Here is a 23530-nt window from a genome sequence, read left to right as displayed (position 1 = left end):
CTGCCCCCTAGTTATATAGTAGCTTTATTATATTATTTATATCTTATTAACTTAAGCTTTTTTCTTTCTTTAACTTTAATATTTCTTATAATTAAACTATTTATAATTAAATATTAAGTTACTACTATATATTTATAAAATAGTAGTAATTCTAAGTAAAGGTTAATATTAATAGTAGGGTTACTTAAAAAAAAAGTGTATTAATCTTAATATCTCGCTTAACTATAAGTTATAAAATGAATACTGGAAACTTCTTTTACACTTATAATGCCACCTAACTAAATACTAAAACAGGTCAATAGATCACCGCGTCTTCAGAAATAGGCACCAAATCACCCTTCCCCTTGAACTTTTCCACAATGTCCGCTTGCTCGGACAGCATCAGCCTGTCGCTCTGATGCCCGAACCTCGCGAGCACCCTCCACCGCGCCAGGTCGCCGGGGTTCCGCTTGTCACCGTGCGCCGCCTTGGGGTTCTCCCAGTGCCCCCGGGAAAACGAAATGAGCGTCGAGATCTTCTGGTTGGGGATGTCGTACACCAGCGAGCAGACGGTCCCCGTCTCCTCGAGCCAGTTGACCTGCCACAGCTCGCCGGGGCGGATGCACTGGTACGTGGCGGCCTGGTAGTTCACGCGGCCGGCCATGGGACCGCCGTGGATGGCGTAGACGACGCGGTCCTCGGAGAAGAACCACATCTCGTAGCGCCACTTCTCCGGGTTGCCCTGGTCGTCCTCGGCGTCGTAGTCGTAGACGAGGTGCACGTCGCGGATGTCCTGGTCGAAGGTCGAGTCCAGCGGCGTGTTGGTTTGGAAGCGGGGCAGCGGCTTCGCTGGTGCTCTGTTTGAGAGGAACATGACTCGGTGCTCGGATGCCGACGGTAGTGTGTGAAGAGGGAGTATTGATGACGAGTTGACCGGTAATTCGGCTGTGCTAGCTCAGGAAAGGATAGACGGTATATGAAGTCTTTGAATTTGAATCCTGCGAATACGGATGTGAGGAGTTCATCGGACAGTTGAGAGAAGCCGTTTTATCAAACGGATGTCCGTGGAGAAGGGGGGGTTGGTTGGTGGTGTGCCGGGCCCGGGAGGTGGTCTGTTGTAGCGGGTCTGTGTGGTGACAAGCTCCGCGATTATGTAGAGATTATTACATCATAGGCCGAACCTTCCGGCTATGTCGTGAATTTTGGACATGTCAACTTGCAAAGTCTCTTGAAAAATGCATTGGCTGTCACTCATGAACCAGAGAGTCCCACGTAGACGTGACCCAGGAAGGGGTTGGCAGGTGTGCTGTGTAATAGAAAGGCCCATGAATGAACACGAATACCCAACTTTGGCTTTACACGTCAACTGCCAAGAAGAAGGAATTGACTGATCCTACTACCAACCACCTTGCTTGAGTGTTGTTGAAGTTGTTGTAAGTATTAGTTGATTGTGATTGGCTTAGGGCTTACCTGCATGAGGTGAATATGGTCCAAGGATCACTGCCTGTCTGCACGAACTAAGCCAACTTGTCATCCACTTACAGACAGCAACGTATTATCCCCAGATGTCAAAAGTACCATTTTCTCCAAGGCTTCTCATCTCAAGTCCAATCTGACACATGTTCCAGCCATGTGGAAAGCGGACGCGTGGTGTTCCCCAGATGTGCGCTTTCCGAAGGCCCATGTTCCCACGCTTCACGTGCCGTCGAAGGATGCAGCCCTATCGAGAAAACGGGTGCAATTTGACGGATGGAGCTCTAAGGTAAGACAATTCTTCCAAACATCAGCGAATCGATTGAATGCAGCTTGCGGGAAGAAGGCTTCTCGCTCGGCCCGAAAACGTTAAAGAGGAGTCGGCTTTAGCGTTACCGAGAACGATGCGAATCTTGACGTTGAGGCCTGAGATAATCTATCCTCAGAGAACCACAGATTCGACTGTAAGAGTTTCTGAGTGAACTTATACGATGCATAGTAAAGCTCTACGAGCGATGACCGCCTTATTTATGTAAGAGGACGACAACAGCATGCCTCGTCCCCTCGGCTGTAAAATACCCGGGACATCAACGTCATTTGTTTGGAGAACTTCAGTATCAGCCCAAAGACACCATCGTGTGTGCTCAAAACTCTACGTGAGATCAGAAGAAGCACGGTATGGGAAACCAGATTGCGTTTCTCATTGCCATCCAATGCTGAAGACATGTGAGCCATTCTGAACGGGACCTAGTCCGCGAGGGCTGCACGACAGCCACAAGAAGCCACAAGATGCTCGCGTCCGTGGAGGAACTTGACGAAACACGAACAAGATTACCCTGAATCGTCTCAATCAAAAGAATCAGACATGCCGCCAGTTTTACATGTGCAATCAGATCCTGGAATGCTACAAATCGGATCGAGTAAGGGGCCACTGCTGATTAGACCCGTTTTGTTGACTGATCGGCGTTGCACATAGAATGGGACTAACATTGCTTGTCTTGAAATCACGGGATGTCCAATGCGGAATATCTGGATGAAAAGCGTCCAAGTCAGTTTTCCCGTTGTCGGAATGCAGCAGCCCTTGACGATCATTCTTCGGAGCCGAGTGACATACTACCGCGGGGCCAGCTTTGCCGGCCGGACGCTGAATCGCATGCAATATGGGCTAACACGCTAAGCTTTTGCAAGAACAAGATCTCAGTTGGACACGATGAATCGAATTTGTTTTTTTCATGAATCCATGATGATGATGATTATGATGCTCCAAAGCGGACATAACTTCCTCGTTCATGTCACTGACCGCCTCGTACTCGACATGCGAATACTCCGAAAAGCCGAAAAGTAGAGGATATTGGGCATAAGGTGATTGAGACAGGATCTCAGAGAAGCATGTAGGGGACTCGATGTGACATCAGACATGGGATGGCCGAGAGACAGCCTATCAGAGCTTTGGGCAAGGGAGACCACCTGCGGGATGTCTCTCATTGCTATCTCAATGGCTAGCTCGACCCGCAACCAGATATCTGGATACAGACACAACTTTCACGACCCAGCTGTATCGAGGCTTGATGCTACTGACTCCAAATCCCTGGAGCTATGCATGTCTTGCGCCGTTGGTCTTAGATGCTCCGAAGCTGAACGTGTTCTTGCCGTTATGGGACACGGTCAAATGAGAGACCGACTGGTGCGGTACGGGGTCGCAATATGTTCGCAGAGAACTGCTGGACGCTGTTGCCGGTAACATATCATGAGGACGTGTCGATCTTTCGGATCAAAGGGAGCCAAGAAGCATCATGTCTGAGCCCCAAGGGATGAGGCTGAGATCATGTCTCTTCTGGTCCTCATTCGGACGGCGAACGGTGAGTTTATGGCACTCTGCGCGGCTGGTTTGGGGGAAGGAGCCTTGAAGCGATGCCAAAAGAGCAAGGTGGGTGACCTTTGCGGTATCGCAGACGGGTAACAGAGAGGTAAGACCTGACTTACATCAGAATGCATTGCCTATCTGGATGATTGATCTATATATTCAGGAGTTCGTACCCTCAAGATTCTCAATACTCATCCACTCTACATCACATCCTCATTTACTCATACCGATACTCCATACTCTCAAACCCACGGCGTTCAACCTACGCTACATCGACAACATGGCAACTCTCGACACTCACACCAACGGCCACTTCATGCCGAAGGACTTCCATGCCCATTCTACGGGCGGGATTTTCGATGTGGAGCTGTCTACTTCGCCGGATACCTCCAACCACGTGCTGGAGATGGGCCGAACGAGACGTATGCCCCGCTCTAGCGACGTCCTCTCACGCGATGGCAGTCCTAACGGCTCGACACGTTCGTACGGCAACGTCCGCAGCCACAGTCACAGTCACGGCCACAGCAGCCGCATGATGAGCAGCCGCAGTCGAAGGGGATCATGGGCCCAAAGTTACCAACGTCACCACAGCTCCGAGGTGTCCAAGGAGCTCACCGCTCAGGCCGAGGGCGAGTTCTTTGCCCTCACCGAGCTCATGGCCAACATGTCCCGGCGCAGCGGTTCCCTGAAAGAGGTTTGGAACAAGATCATCTCCGAGCGCGAGTCCTGCTATTCCGAGATGGATAGGATGCAGGAGCGCATTGAGGAGTTTGCCGAGATCATCGATCGCAAGGAGAGGGAACACGACCACCATCACCACGACCACGAGGAGCGCAAGCAGGAGGTTCTCAAGATCCGCCTCCAGCTCAAGTCTGCCGCCAACGACAAAGCCGAGTTCCAGACGAAGCTTGCCGAGAGAGATGCCGAGTGTCGCGCTCTTATTCACGATATCGCTCAGGTCAAGGACAATCTGAGCCATGTCCGAAGGGAGCACGAGGAGACGAAGAAGACGTCGGAGACCCACAGACACACATTGTTGACGACCGAGACTGCTCGGGCGGAGCTTGAGGACAAGTATGGAAAGCTTCGCATCAAGTGTGACGGCATTGACCTGAAGCTGACCGAGCTTCAATCCCGTTACGATGATGTCACCATCAAGTTCGACACCCAGCACAAGGAGCTCGTCCACGCAAAGCAGGTCAACTCGGTTCTCAAGAAGGAGAAGCATGAATGGCTTCACAGGGAGGGTGAGATGGACGAGATGCTGCGCAAGCATGACCACAGACACGACGAGATCAAGCGCAAGTGCAAGGAATTCGAGGAGCGCCTCGAGAAGAAGCAACTCGAGGTCAAGGAGCTCCAGGAAACCATCCCCAGGATCGAGCAGCGCGTTCTCAAGGTGAAGCACGAGAAAACTGAGCTCGAACAGCACATCGAGAAATTGAAGCGCGACATCAGCAAGGAGCACAACAGATGGGAGGAGGCCGAGGACCGTTGCGGCAAGTGGAAGCTCAAGTGGGAGCACTCCGAGCGCGAGATCGCCGCTGCTCGGGAGGACATCACTCGCATCGAGATCTCCCACGGTGAGATGCGCGACACGATCTCAAAGAAGACGGAGGAGCTCCGTCTGCTCCACCTCGAGAAGAAGCGTCTCGAGGAGGAGGGCGGACGCCACTCCGGTCGCGCCGACGACACGCATCGCCAGCTCACTCTCATTCAAGAGACTCTCAGCCACGCCCAGTCCGAGCTCACCAAGTCCCAAGAGGAGGTCCACGTCAAGAATGAGCGCATCGAGCGCCTCGAGCTGGACTACACCACGGCGAAGACCCGGGCCAAGGACTACGAGATCGAGGGCCAGAGCCACAGGTCTCTCGTCTCGACCCTCAAGCTCGAGATTGACAACCTCACCAACGAGAACGGCAGCCTGAAGCAGAAGTGCCACACCTTGGAGTGCAAGTACGACGAGGTCTGCGAGAGCGTCACCGAGTACGAGGACGGCAACTCCGGATACGACTTCGAGATCAACAGCATGCGCACCATGCTGCGCGAGGCCAGGGAGCAGAAGGAGAAGGCCATCACCGCCCGCAACTCGGCCGATCGCGAGCGTGACGAGTACATCGCCAAGTACGAGGAGAAGTGCCGCGAGATGGAGAGGCTCGAGGAGAGGATGACCCAGCATATGCATGAGCAGCAAGGCCGCCGCCAGAGCAGCAGTAGCAAGACTGTTTTGCGACATGCTTCTAGGCAGGGCAGCCACAGCCATGGCAGCCACCACCACCATCACCACCACCACTCTGGCGCTAGCGAGTTCGGAACGACTGAAACTTGCTAAAGCAGTGATATCAAGTGGTTCTCTCGCTGTTCAGTAAGTTTCATTTGTACTTTCCATGATGAATTATGGGATAGTTCGTTGCATTGAACCTCGCCAACGAGGCGGAGAGCTAGCAGATTGAATCGGTTCAACATTAAAACTAAAATATTATTGAATAAAAAGAGTCATCTTCATCAAAACTGCGTCGTAGACAGCACACGTGTTGGAGTGTACACACTGGAGAGAAATCCCAAACCTTCAGTATGCAGATTGGGGCTACTTAGGTCTGGTTGCACAGCTGCCGTGACACCTGGTAACCAAGAATCGTTTCCTATTTCGATAGTCCCGGTGAGGTTTTTTTCAGTGAAGACCAGCAATAACTTGGAATTTGGTGCAACCGTTCCTTCGCAGGCACCACCTAACATTCTGCAAAAGGCGTTGATCTACACCGATTTCTCAATCAGGCTGTTGATAACTGCCCCTTCTGTGGGCCTCGGCCTTCAGTGCCGACGAGTGTTAAATGCAGCCAAGCCTCTCCCAGTCCTGCAAGATAATACCACCAAGGGATGATAAAATAGAGAGACTGGCCCATCAAATGAACTAAGTAGCCTGAAGGCTCAGGGGAAAATCTGGAGGTATTGTGAACTCAGTGACACCAATGTTTCGACGACGTTTGACACACGTCGACCGTCAACTACAGATTTTCGTGAGTTTGACACGCGGTGTCCAATACTGTTATTACACCCTATCGAAACATGTCTGTTGTTCTGGCCGCCAGGTACATTGGAATAACAGACCAAGCTCTGCTCCCTATATCGTCGCCTTCCAGTGATTAGATCGAACGGCGATTTGTGCTGACAGGTTCTACTTCAGATTATCTCTCTAACGGCTTGATTGTCTATTGATAGATGAGACTCGGGAGGGGATCAATAAGCTCCTCAGCGGCCGTTCAATCAGGAAGCCTCGCTTCAGTAATTAGCAAGAACAATCCTTCGTGGCTGTGAAGATGACGGCGTAACTCGCTGCCAGAGCTAGTCCCAATGCTAATCGCTGTTTTGGGAGCCCCTTTGTTCACTTTCAGTTAAAGCAACTTCAAGGATGGCGAAGACTGCAGACTCGCGGCATCACCGTAAGCCATCTCCCGCGCCGCCCCGGCTTTCTGCCCACCACCTCGGCTCGGGATTAGCTAGAAATCAGCCAGATTAGTGTCTACCATCCATGTCCTGTCAGGGGCCAAATGTGAGGGGCATTCGAACGAAGGATCCTGCCCTACCGCGCTAGCGATGTCGATTCCACGCTATCATCCCGTCATTAGCTGGCAGCTGGCAAGCACTAGCGAATGCACCAAGCTGCGTCTTAAAGGCCCGACGTCGCCCCCAAACATTCCCCTCCAAGAGTTGCGGTATCATTCGTCATTTGTGAAGATTCTGTCGTCTTCGTGATGGAGCCGCAGTCCTCTGATTCAAGCTCGAAGTCCTCCAGCCCGGACCCGCCCGGCGGAGGCCTGGCCCCACTAACGACCGGGACCCGGGGGAAAAAGAATCGGTACGTGACGGAGTCGCCTCCGATGGCGACGGCTTTCGGCAATGAAGCTCGTTTCTGACGCGAATTATCTAGACTGCCTGGGATGTCTCCCCAAATGGCCACTTTCTCGCTTCAGCAACGCCCGCGGGTCAAAAGAGTCTGCGCACCGAAAGTAAAAACGGGTTGCATCACCTGCAAGTAAGTCAGTTCTTCGTCTATGGCTGCCATCATCTAGTCTCTGACATTCATTCCCCACAAGACGACGACATATCAAGTGCGACGAAACCCGACCATTTTGCTTGAAGTGCACAAAATCTCCTCGCGGCCCCGGGGTATGCGAAGGATACCCGCCCGACCGGCCCAGCAAATCTACGAATCGGCCGCTGCACGCTGCCCAACGCACGATTGTGGCTCGAGGAACATGGCGATTGCAAGATATACTAGTTGAGCCCGGATACGACTGCGCTTTCTTCACGGACCCGGAAGAGCGAGGCTACTTCGACTTCTGGCGTATTCTCGTCAACAACATCTACCTCTTCCCGAGCGATGTCATGGCTCGCCTTCTTCCCCAGCTCGCGCGCCATGAACCGGCCATCAAACACGCCGCCCTTGCAATGGCTGCGATGGCTCGCGCTCTTGTCCCGAATCTCAAACGCCGAACACGAAAGGAGCTTCAGAGCAACGGCCCGCATTATGAGTTTGCGTTGAAGCACTACGTTCGCGCCATCAAGCTTGTCCGCACATCGGTGCCGTCTAGCGAGAATATGCTCTGGGCCATCGTCTGCTGCGTCCTGTTCGTCACCTTCGAATGCCTTCATGGCGATCGCTACGCTGCGTTGTCACATGTGAATCACGCCTACAAGATGATGGAGGACTATTTCAGTCGACGATCGTTGGTCGGCGCCAATCCAGAGACAGAGTCCGTCCGCTCTGTATGCGACGACGCTGCTTGGATCTTCCAAGGGATGACGATGCAGTCCTGGTCTCACAACAAGCTTCACCCTCGGGAAGAGAACGAGATCAACTGGTGCTGCCGAGGAAGCAAACATCCTTTCGCTGTGGATGAGATGCCCATGACTTTTGACAGTCTTCATTCTGGGCGGCGTTGGTGGAGGGTCGTGCAACACTATATTTGCCACAGATGTCCCATTTACAAGGACATGTATGCGGACGAATCGGCGACAGCGCAAGAAGTTCGCTTTGGAAGCTGTAGTAGGTCCACCTACGATTCGAAAGAGGCCGAGCATCTGAGAATGGTCCTTCCAGAATTCCTGGGTCACCTACAACGCTGGTCCAATGGCTTTCAAGGCGTCTACAACAAATTGAGAAAAGGTAGGAAATGGGACTTCCACTCATACGTCGAGGCGTGTAACCTGCGGGTGCAGTACCTCCTTCTGTGGACCGACGTCATCAGTACGAGCTACAGTGAAGTCGAGGCAGTGACAGCGCTGACACCGGAGTTCAGAGAGATTGTGTACCTATCTCGAGACATCTTGGAAACACAGTCCAACTGCGGCGGATGTTCCGATGTGTTCAGCATGGATAACGGCCCCACGATGCCATTATTAGTTGTGGCGTGTAATTGTCGTGACCCTGACGTCAGGCAAGAGGCGACTGAGTTACTGGGGAAGCATCCCAGACGAGATGGCCTGTGGGACAGCAGAACGTTTCATACTATCGCGATGAAAAATATGGAGATCGAGGCGGAGAATGTGACCGTGGGCAACGATCAAGGGGATGAATGGTCACGTCTTGTGCGAAGAGAGGTATATTTCGACGCTGCCGGAAACATTCAAGCGAAGTTGGTCAAATGGCAACCTCACCTTGCTGAGTGGCGGGTTGTCGATGAACAATTGGAACAGTCCTCACGTCACGTATCCCGAGACTTTGCGAAGCTTTCCCAGCAGCAGCAGCAGCAGCAGCCAATCGATCTCACACCAGGATAGTCCTAGATACTTATCAAACAATATATATTCATTTTCCTCTCAAAGTGCGTCTTTGAGCGGTAGACCCTCGATTCATTCGTCCCATGCCTCCAGAGGTGGCGGGGGATTCGAGCCTCCATTCAACTCGGCAAGCCGCTGTAGCTCAGTACTACATCTTGGATATGCGACGCTCAGAAATTCTCCAAAAGACACAATGCCTTCATGTCCTTCCCGCTCGGTCAGAAACTTCCCAAACTTGGTAAGATACCCCCATCTTCTGTTCCAGTTCGGCTCGCTCAAGTCAAGACATTGAGCCCCCGGTGCCCCATGTAACCACATCGAAATTCTACTCGAACCATACTTGAACCAAATATTACAATCTGCTCCATAATCAAGGAAGAGCCTAAGGAATGGTTCGAATATATCGCTCATATTTACGGATCCCAGCAAAGAAAGAAGCCATTGGTGCCAGTACGTCAGCTCATCCGTACACATCACTGTAACGTTGGGCGAGAGACCAGCTTCGAAGTGTTCAGTCATCCTTGCCAAGACGAGGTCCGCAACCTCAGTCATCGTTTCCTCTTCGTCAGTCGTGGGGGAGCGGAAAAATCCGAAAATGCCGTCAAGGTAATTGCTCAGAGCAACATCTATAAATTTGATCATTCGACCTTCTACCATCTCACGGTAGGCAGATTCCATATTGGGCAGGGGTTGGAGGCTTCTCTCGATTCCCAATTTTGTAAGCAGAAGCGAAAGTGCCAATCTTGGTGGCAACAGTATTCCCACTTCTGTAGAGTACGGCCTTGTGTCGCAAAAATATTGGATGAAGTGCATGCCTATGATCGCATGATCGTGTTCCAGCATCACACAGAGCTCTTCAAGGTATGTGATTAGGCGGTCTTGAGTGATCCGTCTCGTGAAGCGATAACTGCGGCTCAGCACATAGTATAGTTCATCCATTAGGATATCTCTCACAAAATGAACGCTTGGGCGAAACATCTTGAAAGACGCCAGAATAGCTTGAAGATGAAAGTCCACTTCGTTGAAGCCCTCGGCATCAGCACGCATAAGTCTTTCGATTTGCGGCCTGTGGAGAAATTCATGCACACTTCTATGAATGCACCAAACACTTCTGCGAGATGGGAATCGATGGTGAAACTTTGCACTATCGTGAAAACTGAAATGCATGTGACGACTATTATCATCGTAGATGGAGGGTTTTCGTATGACGTTATCTTTGGCAGACAAGTAGGTACCACGTTGAAAAGGGGCTAGATCATGAACCTCTTGTGGCGGTGAGTCGCCCAAGCTGTGCTGACTTGCTTCTTTGTCTTCGATTTCATCATTGGTGTACGTGTCGTTCGCAGTGGTCTTTGACCGATTTCCGAGTAGGTTCTCATCTTTAAACCAGCGCGGTGTGTCGTCGTGATAGCTTTCATATATGTCTACGAGCCCAAGACATTGTCGATAAATTGCTCTGCGGGTCTTCTCGAGCCTTTCTTCAAGGGCCAATGCTTCGATGGCTCTGATTGGAAGATTGTAGGCGAAGTCTGTGTCTCTTTGGTAATCGTCAAGAAATGAGTAGAACATGACCAACGATCTCTTCAATCCTACATCGTCTTCGGAGTAAGACAGAATTGTCAAAAGCAGCCGCATGGTCGACTTCCTGTCGCTTTGGTTGCCGTGGCCAATGTCTCGAATGGAATCGAATATGGATTGAAAGAGAGCCTCTAGTTCGTTGGGCAAAGAATCTAATCTTTCCTCAATAGTCGCAATATCATCGTCCGGTGTAAAGGACCATTTGAGCCCGCGAAGCGTGATTCTTACCCACAGAAACACGCCTTCGGCCTTTTCGGTTATCATGTCGACAAGTCTAGAGAACCTAGATTCAGTATTGAAAGAATCCAAGAAGCTTTCATCCTCGTGCAGTTCGCAATCGACAAAATGTTGAATATCCCGTTGCGTGACTTCATGGAGTCTTATATTCGGAGAGGATGCCAGTCTTCGTGTAAATATCTCCCACTCCCTGCTGGAAACACAGAACTTGACGTCGTCGGGGTAAGTTCGTGTCCATCTGAGGAGAACCTTCATCATCTTGTCGTGATCCCCATCAAATTCGTCAAGACCATCGATGAAGAAGACCAGCCTGTGCGAGGATAGGAAGTTGCCCTGGGACAGAAGTCTCTCAAGGGCCGTGTCGACGTCGTTGGCGCGAACCTTCATGACTCGATCATCGAAAGTGGACTTCCATAGCTCAGGCAAGACGGTTGGGATGAGATCAGGTAGTTTTTCCAGGATCGAGTATAACAAAGAGCGCCGTAATCCTTCTAGCGACTTTTGCACTTTCGTACCCAGTCTCCAGAAGAAGAAATTGCTTATCACCAAGGACTTCTCTCCAGACCAGGTGTTCAAATAATCCAGGGTCTTTGGGCTTTGACACAGAAATTTCATGAGAGTTGACTTTCCCGCACCTGGCTTCCCGGTAATATGGAAAATACCATGTCCCCGAGTCAACCAGTCAACCATCTGTTGGCGTGCGGCGGACTCTTCTGGAGTCTCGTCTTCGAGCAGTTGATCATGATCAACGATCCACTCGAACGTAGCTTCGTGGGCTTCTTCGACTTCCTCAAATCTGTCGACCATGCCCTCAACCCACAGACTCTCAAGAATTCGACGTTGCGCCTTTCGACTCAGGGCACCATTGACTTGGGCAACAAGCGAGCGGACTTCATCCAAGACATCGGGCATGTGTTCCCATGACTTCATCTTGGTCTCAAGGGCTTCGGTGCTTTGCCTCAGAGTCTTCAACTCGGCGATTTGTTGTTCCCCTTGGTCGCTGATGTTGTCGAGGCGTCGGCCGAGATCGTGTCTGTGTGCTCGGATTAGCAAACCATGCTCGAACTTGTTCCACGGGGCAAAGTGGACCAACCTCATCACCTGCGTCAATTGAAGGTGAATCCTCGTACGACAGTTTTCCAAGTCCTGAACAAGACTTTCTTTCTCGTCCTTTCTGAGAAAGTTCTTCGCGGACTTCCATAGAACGTGTCGTTTCTTGGTAGACTTGAGTCCGCCGAGGAGCGAGAGCAGGTTGACCGTCAGATCCTTGTACTCGTCCAACAGTTTCAGCAACTGGGCCTCGTGGACGTCTCTTGTGGCTCCCGGTGTCGTGCGATGAAGACTCGCAATCTGGTCGTCGAACAACTTGATTCGGCGCTCCAGATCCTCGTTTCCCTTCACCGCAGCGCTGCCCGACTTTTGGATCTCCCGAGCGACAGCGACATTCTCGGCAGCGAAGTCGATGAACGTTATCACGGCGCTGACGAGACCGATGATCTCTACGGGCGTCATCCTCTCCGGGCCGGGATGATTGGCATCGGAGAGAGGGTCGTGTATCTGGTAAAGCTTGACGATATCAAGATCTTTACAAGCGTGCTCTTTCGTGTTGCGGTTGCTTGAAAGTGTCTACCGAGCTTCTGCTCCATTCAGTACCGTTGAACTTCTGTGGTGTTGAAGAAGGATGGGACGGGCTGGCTTTCTCGAGTGACCGAAAACCCGCATTATCGCAGCGGGGTTGGCCCAATCGCCTGCAGCATCAGGCGGCGCAGTCGATGCAGGTCGGTCAGCAATAGCTTGGTGATATCCGCCAATTACCACCCATCTGGACTACTCAATCAGAGGTCGTGTATCTGGAAGCCGCAATTACATAAGTCACACGTCTGCGTGATGGCACATGGGTTTTACGTGCATGTGTAATAAGAGGAGTGTTTCCCCGTAGATGTGCACAAACAACAACACCAACATCCCTATGTACTGCTGCGGTCTCATACTTCACCCAACATCACGCCTGGCCATCTGCATACGCACATATCTCCTTAATAAGATGAGAATAGTACTTTGCAGCACTCAGTCATTCTTGGATCTCTAATGGTTTAAGCATGAAACTTCGAGAATCTGGTGCAACGATTCATAGTCGAGGGCGTCGCTGAAGCCAGACCACTGCCGCAGCGAAACGACATTGAAACGACGAAGAAAACCTGGTCTCAGCTGTATCAAACTTGGAGTGAAATCACAAGTATATCGACTCCTGTTCAAGAGCAGCCGGCGCATCGTTAATACGTGCCTTCTGACACCCTAGGCGCAAGCAATCTGAGAAGACTCTCGACTGTATCGAGTCGGTCCGCCTGCAATTTTGGCTGACCTTGCACGCTGTGCTAGCCAACAAAACGGAAAGGTAGAGAAACAGGACAGAAAGAAAGCAGCCATGCACAAAATGCTATCACCGAGCCTCTCCAAGTTGAGGAAAGACTTCCAAGGATGGAGTCAGCAGGAGCTGGAGGCCGACGTAAAGAGATCGGGTAGACTAAAACGTCGGGCAAGATGGCTTAGCTCTGAGGATGCCAATGTAACCACAGCCGCTCTCCTCGGAGTGAAGTGGGACATGGCGGATGTCCATGAAGGACCAGATGAAGTCCTAGACCGCACCGAAGGACCTTTGCGATTATACGACATCGTGAACGGGGTAGTAGAAGACTGGGATGGAGCAGCATACTGGACATTGTCCTACGTTTGGGGCGAGTGGGAACAAAAAGGAGACGGCCGGCCCTCGGTCGCAATGAAAAAGCAGCTGGAGATCCTCCCAAGCATCTTGGGCATCACCAAGATCTGGATAGATGCCCTTTGCATCAGGCAAGATGACAGCCAGGAGGTACAGAAACAGATTGCAGTGATGGGGGCAATCTACAGGAAAAGCCTTGGAGCTGTGGCTATGATACCACAACTTGAAGGACTCGGCATCGAACGGATTCCCGCGAACACGACACGGGCAAAGGCCCAGAAATGGGGAAGGAAGGTAGAGAAAAAGTTGGAGGAATCAGTTTGGATGTCACGTATCTGGACGTTTCAGGAGGCGGTCTTGCCACCGAGGCTGCTCATGGTATGGGGCGAGTCCGTCTGTTCCTTCGCAACGCTCATGTGGCTCATGCGCGAGGTGCAAGTGGGCACGGTGTTGCGGCCCGGCAAGATCATTCCGCACATACTACAAAAGTCTGGAGCAACCAGGCTGAAGAACTTTCTCAGGAGTGGTGACTACGGTGGGGAGGTGGAAGGCTGTTCTTGTACCTCCGGATTGGAAGTGTTACACGCCGGGCAGAACAAGTGGAGGCTCTTCACCATCGGCGCAACACGCCTCAAGGATTTGGGACGCCTTGGGAAGCTGACTGCGGGGTTGCCGGTGGGCCATCTGGACGATCTGGCTGAGGTGATGAGGTTGGTCTGTGGACGCAGAGCAACTCAAAGTCAGGACATAGTCAAGGGATGCTTGGGTCTGATGAGAAAGGTGGCCGACAGCACCGTGTTGGAGTCGCAATCGGCAGAAGAAGCAGTCACAGCCATGACTAGATTAGGGGCCGTGGGTCTTGCGATGCTTTCGAGCGCCCCCAACCGCGTGGATGGGTGTTGTTGGCAGGCAGACTGGGGTGACACTGGGAAAGGGGGACAGGCAGAGGTCGGAAAGATATCAGAATCGTATCAGGGGAGGCGAAATCCGGCGCGCACACCACGCATCAGTATAAATGAAGAGGGGAGAATGGTAGCAGAGGGTAAATACTTCCGGTGGCTCAACTGTATCAGTATACGTGGCGGAAACTGGCACTTGTATAGGTCTCGAGGAGGCATGGCCATAGCCGTGATAGCAGTGCACACGCTGGAGAAGGAGTTTCAACAGCAATTTGATGAGATACTATTGTTGAAGGGAAGTTCGGTCAAACAGGGATGGATAGTAGGTGTGCAAGGTAAGGGGCCGTTAAGGCATAGGATAGGAGGATACTCGGCGCCGGTCGGTATATTTGGATGGGAAGCAACTAAAGGCGTAGAGATTGGGTAGGCATGGAAATGTCAACTGGTGATATCTTACGAGACCATGGAGTTGAATGACCATTGCTAATGTCTGGCTGCCTCCGAAATCATCAGCGAAGTCGCATGACGAGCCACGGCCACATCAAAGCGAATGTGGCTATCCTAAGATAGTCGTACGAGAACACCAGATGAGGCATGGTCGGGTGTGACAACGCAAGCGAAGCTACATTTTGAGGTAACATCATAAGTTTGCTTGAATTCTCCAGCGTATAACTTGCGATTCTGAGCCTTGGGTTGACCAAAGTTGAGACGTTTGCCCCGTCAAAGGAAAGTGATGGGTTGTCTTGATTCGTTACCCTGCAGAACTCCATCACACTCGACCGTTAGAGAGAACCGCCACAGGCGAGGTTGAAGTTCGAGAGTATATCATTCATGTGTTCTGTTCGAGAGCCCGTGTGAGACACTTCTGTATCGCCAACTTCTCTCTCTATCTCATACGGTAAAGAGACAACCGACCTCAATACGCTTGTTCCCGATGACTACGCCGTCGAGTGCTCCGAATAATGGCGAGTCCAGCAAGACCGTGCGCTTCGAGACCGATCCCTCGACCATACCACATGAAGGAACCACCGGCAAGTATTCACACAAGAACATCCACCAGTACACGGCAAACCCGAGCACTACTGATCGCAAGACAGAAACCTCACCACGCCTCACAGAGATATCCATCCAACAAGGATGGGACAACCTAAAACACAAACCCCGCGTCTTGCAGAGCAGATCCCTCTTCATTGCGATCGCCTCCAACTGCGCAATCCTAGCAGCGCTCGCCATGGTCCCGCAAACACAATCCGCCAACATCAACACGTCAGCGTACTACGGCTTTAACGTCCTCCTCGTCCTCGTCGGAACCGCGACAGCAGCTCACCTCGAATACCTAGCTCTCAACCTCTCAAGGGTAGCACCGTTCATGCTATGCGCCACAGAGCAGGGGGCATCGGCCCGAGACACCGTTCTCCGGAGATACTTCCCCGCGCCGCCGGTGTGGAACGCGTGGTGGGCGAGAGACTGGCTGTTACTCTCCTCTCATACCATGTACTGGCTGAGTTACCTCATCATCGTCCTCGACTCCGTCGTCTTCTACAAGGAGGTGCAGGACCTCGGTGGAGTCGTGTCGCTCCGCGTGAACGCGACCATCTGCCACATACTCGTCATCGTGTACTGCGTGATCCAGCTGTATTTGGCTCTGTTGATCTGCAGCTTATGGAACAAGACCACGGGTCTGCGATGGGACCCTGACACGATGGCGGATATTTTAGCCCTCTTTCGCTACTCAGACTTTAGGGACAGATTCGAGGGGTCGTCGGTCGCGACGCCATCGTCGATGTTGGATCAACTGGGAGATATGAGTATCCGACTTGGGTATTGGCAGAGAGAGAATGGGGACTACTGGCATGGTTTCGGCTCTTTCAGCAAAGGTGAGTCCATGCTTCTCGTGTGCTCCAAGGACAACTGACTTACGAAAACGTATCTAGGCAAAGGAAAAGAGGAGATGCTTCCAATATCGGGCGAGAACATCCCTTCGGGGCCACCCGTCTTGGAGCTTCGACACATGCGTCAAGAAACATCGACCGAGAACCCCAGCAGCCAAGCCAAACCCATCGAGAAGCCCCCAAAAGCGCCTGATACCAAATACCAAACCGGTTCGTCTCTTCAAGAACTTCCCGCGGAACCATTCCTAACACTCCCTCCCAGAAACCATCACAAAACAAGAACTCGCCAGACTCCGCCACAACCCAACCTCAACCCCCACAATCGCAAGACCCCCAACGGTCCTCATAACCGCCTTCCTCGCCGCAGGCCTCGCAGTCCTCTTCATCGCCGGAATCGCCCTCACCAGCCCGAGCGACGAGAGCGAGGAATTCTGCTGGGAGCTCCCCGCTCTCGAGCGCACCTGGGCGCACGTCATATTCGACGCCATCCCGATGGCCCTCGCGCTGCAGATCTCGTACTTCTGGAACGCCTTTTCGCTTTTCATGGCCCATACAGAGCCGTTCGCACGCATGTCCGATCAGTCCACCAACACGGCCGCGCGAACCCTCCTCTTCGAACCAAACCGCGCCAGAAGTCCCCTAGGAATTCGTGACTCCTTCAAGCACAACCACCACAAACTCGCCCGCGTCACGCTCTGCGCTCTGCTTTACAAAGTCGCCATGCCCCCCCTAACAGCCTCCGGCATCGTCGTCTACGAAATCCCAGAGACGCGCGGTAGCAAAGTCTGCTTCCACCGCCCGACATCCGTCCTCTGCGCCGCCGCCTTCGCCCTCTTCGCCATCCGCATCTTCCTCGAAGGCCTCCGAGACATCCAGCCCGGACGGACGCCGAGAACATACTCCACCATCGCCGACCTCCTCTCCTGGGCCAGCGCAAGCGAAGCCCTGAAACTCGGCCCGAAGAATCACGATGCCGCACGGCGCCAGCAGCCCTGGGACGACCCTCTCCGTCTGGAGGTCGAAGGGGAGCAGAGCGAGCGGTGGTGGATGGAGAAACGGCTCGAGATGAAGATGAACCACGTACACATCGGATTCGGAAGAGTCCCTGGGAGGGAACACTTCGCCTTTGGCTTTACCGACGAGGAGCCCGAGATCCTGCCGCGGGTGAAGACGTCTGGGGGTTTCAGACGGGTGGAGGTGGACTCGGAGGAGGGTGTGGGCGGTGAAGAGCTTGCTGTCGTGGTGGGAAGTAGCGGACGGAGATACGAAATTCTGCGGTCGCGCGGAGGTGGTGGTGGTAGTGGTGGTGCTAGAAGCACCTCGTCGGAAGCTCCTTTGCCAAGCGAGAAGATGGTGTATGCGTGAAAGGTTGACGAGTTGACGTGCCTCCGTGTTACCACGGGCCTAGTAATAGACTCGACGCGGTGTCGACTGAGCGAGTGCGCCAAGCCTTTACTTGAACCAGTTGAAATCAATGCTCAAGTATCGTTAGGGAGTTGCGCTTCCTGCTGGACTTCCTGGGCCCATACAACGGGGCCGAAATCACAAGGACGGCATCGACATCTGGCCTGCTCAATTTCGCGTTACGTGCGCTGATGCAACTTCCGATATCCCGCGCCGAAGAAATCTACATATAACACTCATACGTAGACTAAATCCCTCATTCGTCATCTTCTCAACACCTTTGTCTTCAGAAAACTTCTAACAGAGTATCCCGTGACCCAAAACCCCCTCCATAAATGACCTACCCAAACCATCCAAACCGGCCCCTCATCGGCCCCACCATCGGCGCCGATACCAAAACCCACCGATTCAAACACAGATCCCCGGGCCCGACCCCCCCCCCCACGACAAACCTCACCAGACCAATGTACGATAATCATCAAAATCTCACTTACATCGCGATACCTCCCGCCCCCAATAACACCTCATCACGCTAAATCTAACAGAAACCCCCCTCCCTCCCCATCCGAAAACCCAGCTTCACAACACTGCACCCTCCCGTCCGCCGCAGCCCGCTCCGGCCCTCCCTCCTTCAAATATCACATCTCACTTCTCACATTCCCATTCCCTCAATCCCAAAGACCGTCATCCGCGCAAAGGTCCGTCCCGAAGTCCGATTCCACGTCCAACCCCAAGCCCCCGAGCCGGAGCTGACTTGACGTGACGGGTATGCCACCAGGCACCTCAAACCCCCACGGCGACCTGCATACGTCTCATCCAAACGACGACACCCCCTCCTCTCAGGTACTTTGCTGTACTTACAATACCATATCTCTTCGCCGCGCCACCGCCGCCGGCTGCACATACCCTCTATCCCACATCCTCCCGGCTCCGGGCAGCAGAGAGGGCAGACACCAGCCAGCCAGCCGCAAACCTCGATCCGAACCACACACCCACCGAGTATTCTACATCAAACCCATGGAAAGAAAAAGTAAGCAACCTACCGATCCATCTCCCCTACTTCTCCCCACGAAAGGCAGCCCGCATCAGCCCCCTCAGGAAACTCCAAGAAAGAAGCAAAAAAAGCATTCCAGCGAAGGTCACGGCGACCCGCATCTGAAAACCCCCCGCGTGGCGCCGAATGACATCTCTCCGCCCTCACATCCCCAATCTATTTCGACTCCCCCCCCCCCCCTCCAGCAACGAGCCTTTCATAGAAATCATCCTTTCGCTACCTCACCTACCCCGCCCAGCAAGACGGCTGCAATGCGCGACGCAGTCTTGTCAGCGGCAGATGAGTAAAAGTACGGCCGCAGCGACGGACGCACTCGACACGTCCAAAAACCAAAGTAATTAATTTCCTTCCCCCGGAGGTAAAGGTGGGCAGGCGCCTGCTTACATCCTTAGAATATCAAACGAGCCGCCCGCAGTGATCGGGCGGACGGTCCCGGTGGGGATCGACAGCGTCGCATCTGCCGCGATCGCGACGCGTGTAAGATAGAGAGAGACCAAGTGAGGGGCTGGGGAGACGCGGTGTTTCCCCAGCCGCGACTTTGCTGACATGGACCCGGCCACGTCCTCGCTTATCAGCATACGAGGTCTGAAGATGAAGATGGTGTGAGGATGTAGCTGGATACGAAGCATGGCGATTCACATGGAGAGGAAGCAAGACAAGTAATGTTTCAGTAGTTTCATTCAAGCCATTTTGCAAAATGGCAGGCTATCAACCCCGACAACTCACGGCGCAGGGCCGGAGGCTGCACCCAAAACGGGCACAGCTGAGCTCGTCTTCCTGTCAACGACAGACGAGCTCTTTCAAATGGTAAAAAAACAACTCTGTACAAGACGGCCGGGCTCGGTCCTACCGTAGCACCAGGCCTCGCTCCTGTGATACGCCGAGTAAATCCACAAAACAACAGGCAGCCGCTACCCCGCGGGCCTGAACTGTAACTCCGTTTGGTTTTTTCCAAGTCTAAGATCGGGTGGTCCCTTTTTTGTTTTGACACACCTCCTCCCAGTGGTAACATATGTTCCCTTCGGTGACATAGAAAAGTATTTACAGACCTCCAGCGCCGCCGGGGGCGCTCGGCTGTTCTAGACAATAAGGTTTTTTAGACAATAGACAAAAGACAGTATGTCGCGGTCCTCTTGGGACCTTTCTAGGTGAAAGTAAAATGAAAATGCAAAAGCGCAAGTCGTGAGGTGTCGTAAGAAAACGTAGCCTGTTGAGCGTGTCCGATCAAGGAGTGACGAAGGTGGGTATCTCGTGAAGAACAGGCTTTGAGAAAAGAGTAAGGATCGCCGATGTCAGCGACCTGTGGTCGTCATCGTTGTTTCGGGGGCATTAGTCGTAACAGTAGATCTCTCAGCCCCTGAGGTCGAATCCGAAGTCCTCAGCTTCGGGCTTTGTATTTGAGAGTCGTCGTGGCCGGAGGCTGCTTCACTTTCGGAGGCCAACCTTTCCAGCCAGGCTGCGCCAGAACCGGCTGCTCTTGCGCTCCTCACTCCTGGCGCGGATCATCTTTGTATCACGCTCCATGGGTCCGACGATATCCTCGTCTCCACGCTCTGGGAACTTGCCCTCGGTGTCGACAAGGCGAGGCATCGTAGTGGGCAGATTGTCCTCCAAACGGCGCCATTGCTCGTTGGCGAAGACGTCGTCGTTGACGGGACGGCGCAAGATGGCAGAGCCGCCGCTGGAGGAACGAACGCGCCCGCGCCCACGGCTGCGGCTGCGGGAAACTTGGGGAGGCTGAGCGCTGACCTTGCTGGAGGCGACGATGCGCTCCATTGTCTGCTCATGGAAGGCGCGCCAGCTCTTTTCGATCTCGGCCCACTTTGCCTCGGTGAGGGCATAGATCTTGGACGTCTCTCCATAGTTCTCGCCAGTTCTAACGAGATGCTTCATGTAGTTGGCGCGAGCGGCTTCCCAGTCGGCGCGGAGGAGTCGAAGAGACTCCATGGTGGCAGCCTCAGGTTCGTAGGGTTGCGGAGCAATGCTGAAGTTCGCGTGGCCAAGTCGGTCTGACCACTCATCATGATCCTGGAGGATGGACGGGTAGCCAAAGGGGAGTTCCTGACTTGACTGGACGTGGCGGAAAGAAGACACCGAAGGCCTTGTGCTCAGAGAAGGTGTCGGAATGTGGCCTAGCGATTGCGTGGAGGGAACCTCCATAGAGAGAATTGTCGGTGCGACGGTGGGGGACTGGAGAGGGCTCGGTTGAGGCGCTTCAGTTTGAGGCGAAGTCAGAAGAGGAGGGAGAAGGGGGGTTGAAGCTAAAGCGCGGTCACGCTCGATGCTTTCCCTCTCGTTGGCCTTTTGAATATCAATGGGGGCAGGAATATCGACGCTCTCGGAGCTTTCCCAGAATGACGTCGCAGGTGTGGAGATTGACGGCTCATGAACCTGCGCACACGGGCTGGACAGCGATGACGATCGGCTTGAGGCAGCTAGGGAGACGGGGTGAGCGGTCTCGAATGTCAACTCGGTCGTGGGCGAAGCGGTCAGTTGCGCACGCCTGGTCGACTTGAAGCGAGACAGTTGAGGGAAGCGCGTCCCAATGCGCGTAGCCAGTCCAGAGAATGGTGACTCAGTGCCGCTTCGTTTCCTCTCCAAGTTTGCAGAGTAGTCGGCATCGCTCGCAAAGCCCAGGTCGTAGTCGATGTCAAAGTCAGCAGGGTACACGCTGCTGGGAAGCGTTTCGGAGCTTTCGCTGTGAATGCATGGCTCGTCGCCTGGGCCAACGTGTTAGTGCGCGTTCCTTTGCTATTGGGATGTGGAGTCGTGCAACTTACACAGGCAGTTGTAGAGATCGAAAGGCTCGGCCAGAATGGTGCTCTCATCGAACTCGTCGCGTTCCAGAGGCTCTTCTTGGACATCAGGGAGAGGACGCTTGGAAGACTTGGAGTGGGATGTTGATGTCGGCGATGCCGGGCTATCGTTGCAGTAGGTTTGAGTCAGATCAATTGATGATGATGAGCTGGAGTACCGCAGATGTCCGCGGGTTGAGAATGTCGGCGTGACAGGTGAGGCGACGTCGGAGGAGGACGAGTTGGTCGTGTAGTAGATGCACTGGTGATCCATGTCGGCGTCTGCGAGGTCGAGATGCTGCTCCTCCAGTTTACGGCGCTCTACAAGCTGCGGTAGCAATAACGGCTTGAGCTGGGGCGACATTGTGCCGGGCCTAGGGCTGCGCCGCCTGAGCAGACAGGTAATATCGGCAGAGGTGGTCGGCGGTGCAAGACTGTGTTGGTGATGGTGACTTTGGAAAAGCTGGTGGCAAGAAGGTGGTTTGCAGTGGCGGTTGGGGAAGACCCAGCAAATATGACGATCTCGGAGATGCTGCGTCGTTGCACGTTGGAGAATGTGGTGGGGTAGGCGGAGGATTAAAAAATAGGCACTGCAGTGACAGTGAGATCAACCAGAAATGTAATGCTAGGCTTTTGGTCCTTTGTCATTGCCAGGCACGCGTCCGTTGAGTAGTTGCGATGAAGTCGTGTAAGGTTGGCGTTGTCGTCGTGGGGTGTGTCAGTCGTGTAAGTACTGCAGGGCAGGTCGGAATGTACTTTGTCGCCGGCGCCACTCTAGATATTTCCTATCGACCAGTTCTCTACCTCGACATTCTCCAAGTCGGGTATCGTCTCTGACTCTTTCTCTTCTGCCCACAAGACGTGTCGGTTCGTCGTTTCAAGTCGAGGCGGTGATGGCAGCGGTGGCCGGAAACAGCGTGGGATGATTGCAGAATTTGGCGGTCTTTCTCCAACAGGAAGTCAAACAGACGGTATGTCTATGGCGGTGACTCGTCCCACGTGTACGATGGGTAGCAGGGTACCTCGGTTTGGGTCGCGGTGGTTGGGCTGGTACTGGGGGGGCCAGCAAGAATATGTATACTGCGTATGCGTGCGTTGTTGTTCCCTTGAGCGCAGAGTCCTCCTCTTCCAATCAGACAGGGTGGTGACGGACCCAATGCGACACTTGAGCAGACAGGACGGGGTCTTGCTGCAGGGCGGACACGTGAGGGGAATGACAGCGGTTGACGGGGCGCTGCGACGGGAGGCAGTTGGCGATGGGAGCAGAGGAGGAGGTGGTGGTGGTGGTGCGGTCGACGATATATGAGACGTTGTGGTTGCTGGGTTGGACGGCAGGTTGAAAGTCGACTGACGGCAGACGGCTGGCGACGTATGGCTGGGAATGCGTCTGTAGGAGAAGACGGGAGACGGACGGGAGATGGAGAGACAGGACGAAGAAGGGTTCCCAGGCGGTTTTGCAGCATGTGGAGGGTGGGCGAGGAAAATGTATGGACGAGCGGGTGCAAGAAAAAACAGGCAGGGTACAAAAGTAAGGTAGGGTCGATGAGCAGGCAGGGGTGTAGAAAAGAGTGACGAGGGGTGTGGAAGAGCTCTTGTGGTGGGAACTTGGGAAGACACCGAGCGAACTGCGTTGGAAGCGAGGAAGAGCCGGGGTGTACGGTTAAGGATCGTGGTGGTGGTAGTGGTGGTGGTGAGGGGGCGTGGATGATGGATGGTGGACTTTGGACTTTTTGGTGGATTTTTTTGGGGATGGAGGCCGTGGCCGGGAGCTAGGATTAGGATGGAGAGGAGGAAAGGCTTGGTGGGAAACCTTGCTAAGAACCCAACCCAATGGAGCTAACTTTTCTTGGGGAGA

At 53.3% G+C, this 23530-nt stretch overlaps 6 protein-coding genes across 6 annotated transcripts; 3 read left to right on the top strand and 3 right to left on the bottom strand.

The window, feature by feature from the left end:
• Positions 1-295: 295 nt before the first annotated feature.
• CkaCkLH20_06584 (uncharacterized protein) lies at positions 296-853 on the bottom strand (the record flags this gene model as incomplete). Its single annotated transcript, XM_038889301.1, has 1 exon — positions 296-853. One exon carries the CDS (start codon positions 851-853, stop codon positions 296-298), a length of 558 nt encoding a protein of 185 aa, XP_038745599.1.
• Positions 854-3596: 2743 nt separating this feature from the next.
• CkaCkLH20_06583 (uncharacterized protein) lies at positions 3597-5648 on the top strand (the record flags this gene model as incomplete). Its single annotated transcript, XM_038889300.1, has 1 exon — positions 3597-5648. The coding sequence occupies one exon, from the start codon at positions 3597-3599 to the stop codon at positions 5646-5648; it is 2052 nt and encodes a 683-aa protein (XP_038745598.1).
• A 1886-nt stretch (positions 5649-7534) lies between these two features.
• On the top strand, positions 7535-9097 carry CkaCkLH20_06582 (C6 zinc finger domain-containing protein; the record flags this gene model as incomplete). The annotated part of the gene is made up of 1 exon (XM_038889299.1): positions 7535-9097. One exon carries the CDS (start codon positions 7535-7537, stop codon positions 9095-9097), a length of 1563 nt encoding a protein of 520 aa, XP_038745597.1.
• A 1948-nt stretch (positions 9098-11045) lies between these two features.
• Positions 11046-12424, bottom strand: CkaCkLH20_06581 (uncharacterized protein; the record flags this gene model as incomplete). Its single annotated transcript, XM_038889298.1, has 3 exons — positions 11046-11105; positions 11162-11945; positions 12006-12424. 3 exons carry the CDS (start codon positions 12422-12424, stop codon positions 11046-11048), a joined length of 1263 nt encoding a protein of 420 aa, XP_038745596.1.
• Positions 12425-13346: 922 nt separating this feature from the next.
• Positions 13347-17787, top strand: CkaCkLH20_06580 (uncharacterized protein; the record flags this gene model as incomplete). Its single annotated transcript, XM_038889297.1, has 4 exons — positions 13347-14341; positions 15506-16407; positions 16465-16632; positions 16685-17787. 4 exons carry the CDS (start codon positions 13347-13349, stop codon positions 17785-17787), a joined length of 3168 nt encoding a protein of 1055 aa, XP_038745595.1.
• Positions 17788-20305: 2518 nt separating this feature from the next.
• CkaCkLH20_06579 (only proline and serine are matching in the corresponding protein) lies at positions 20306-22039 on the bottom strand (the record flags this gene model as incomplete). Its single annotated transcript, XM_038889296.1, has 2 exons — positions 20306-21600; positions 21661-22039. 2 exons carry the CDS (start codon positions 22037-22039, stop codon positions 20306-20308), a joined length of 1674 nt encoding a protein of 557 aa, XP_038745594.1.
• Positions 22040-23530: the final 1491 nt, after the last annotated feature.

The sequence above is a fragment of the Colletotrichum karsti genome (assembly GCF_011947395.1).
Source record: "Colletotrichum karsti strain CkLH20 chromosome Unknown Scaffold19, whole genome shotgun sequence".
Lineage (NCBI taxonomy): Eukaryota > Fungi > Ascomycota > Sordariomycetes > Glomerellales > Glomerellaceae > Colletotrichum > Colletotrichum karsti.
Note: the sequence above shows the minus strand (reverse complement) of the source record. Positions and strands in the feature narration are given on the sequence as shown.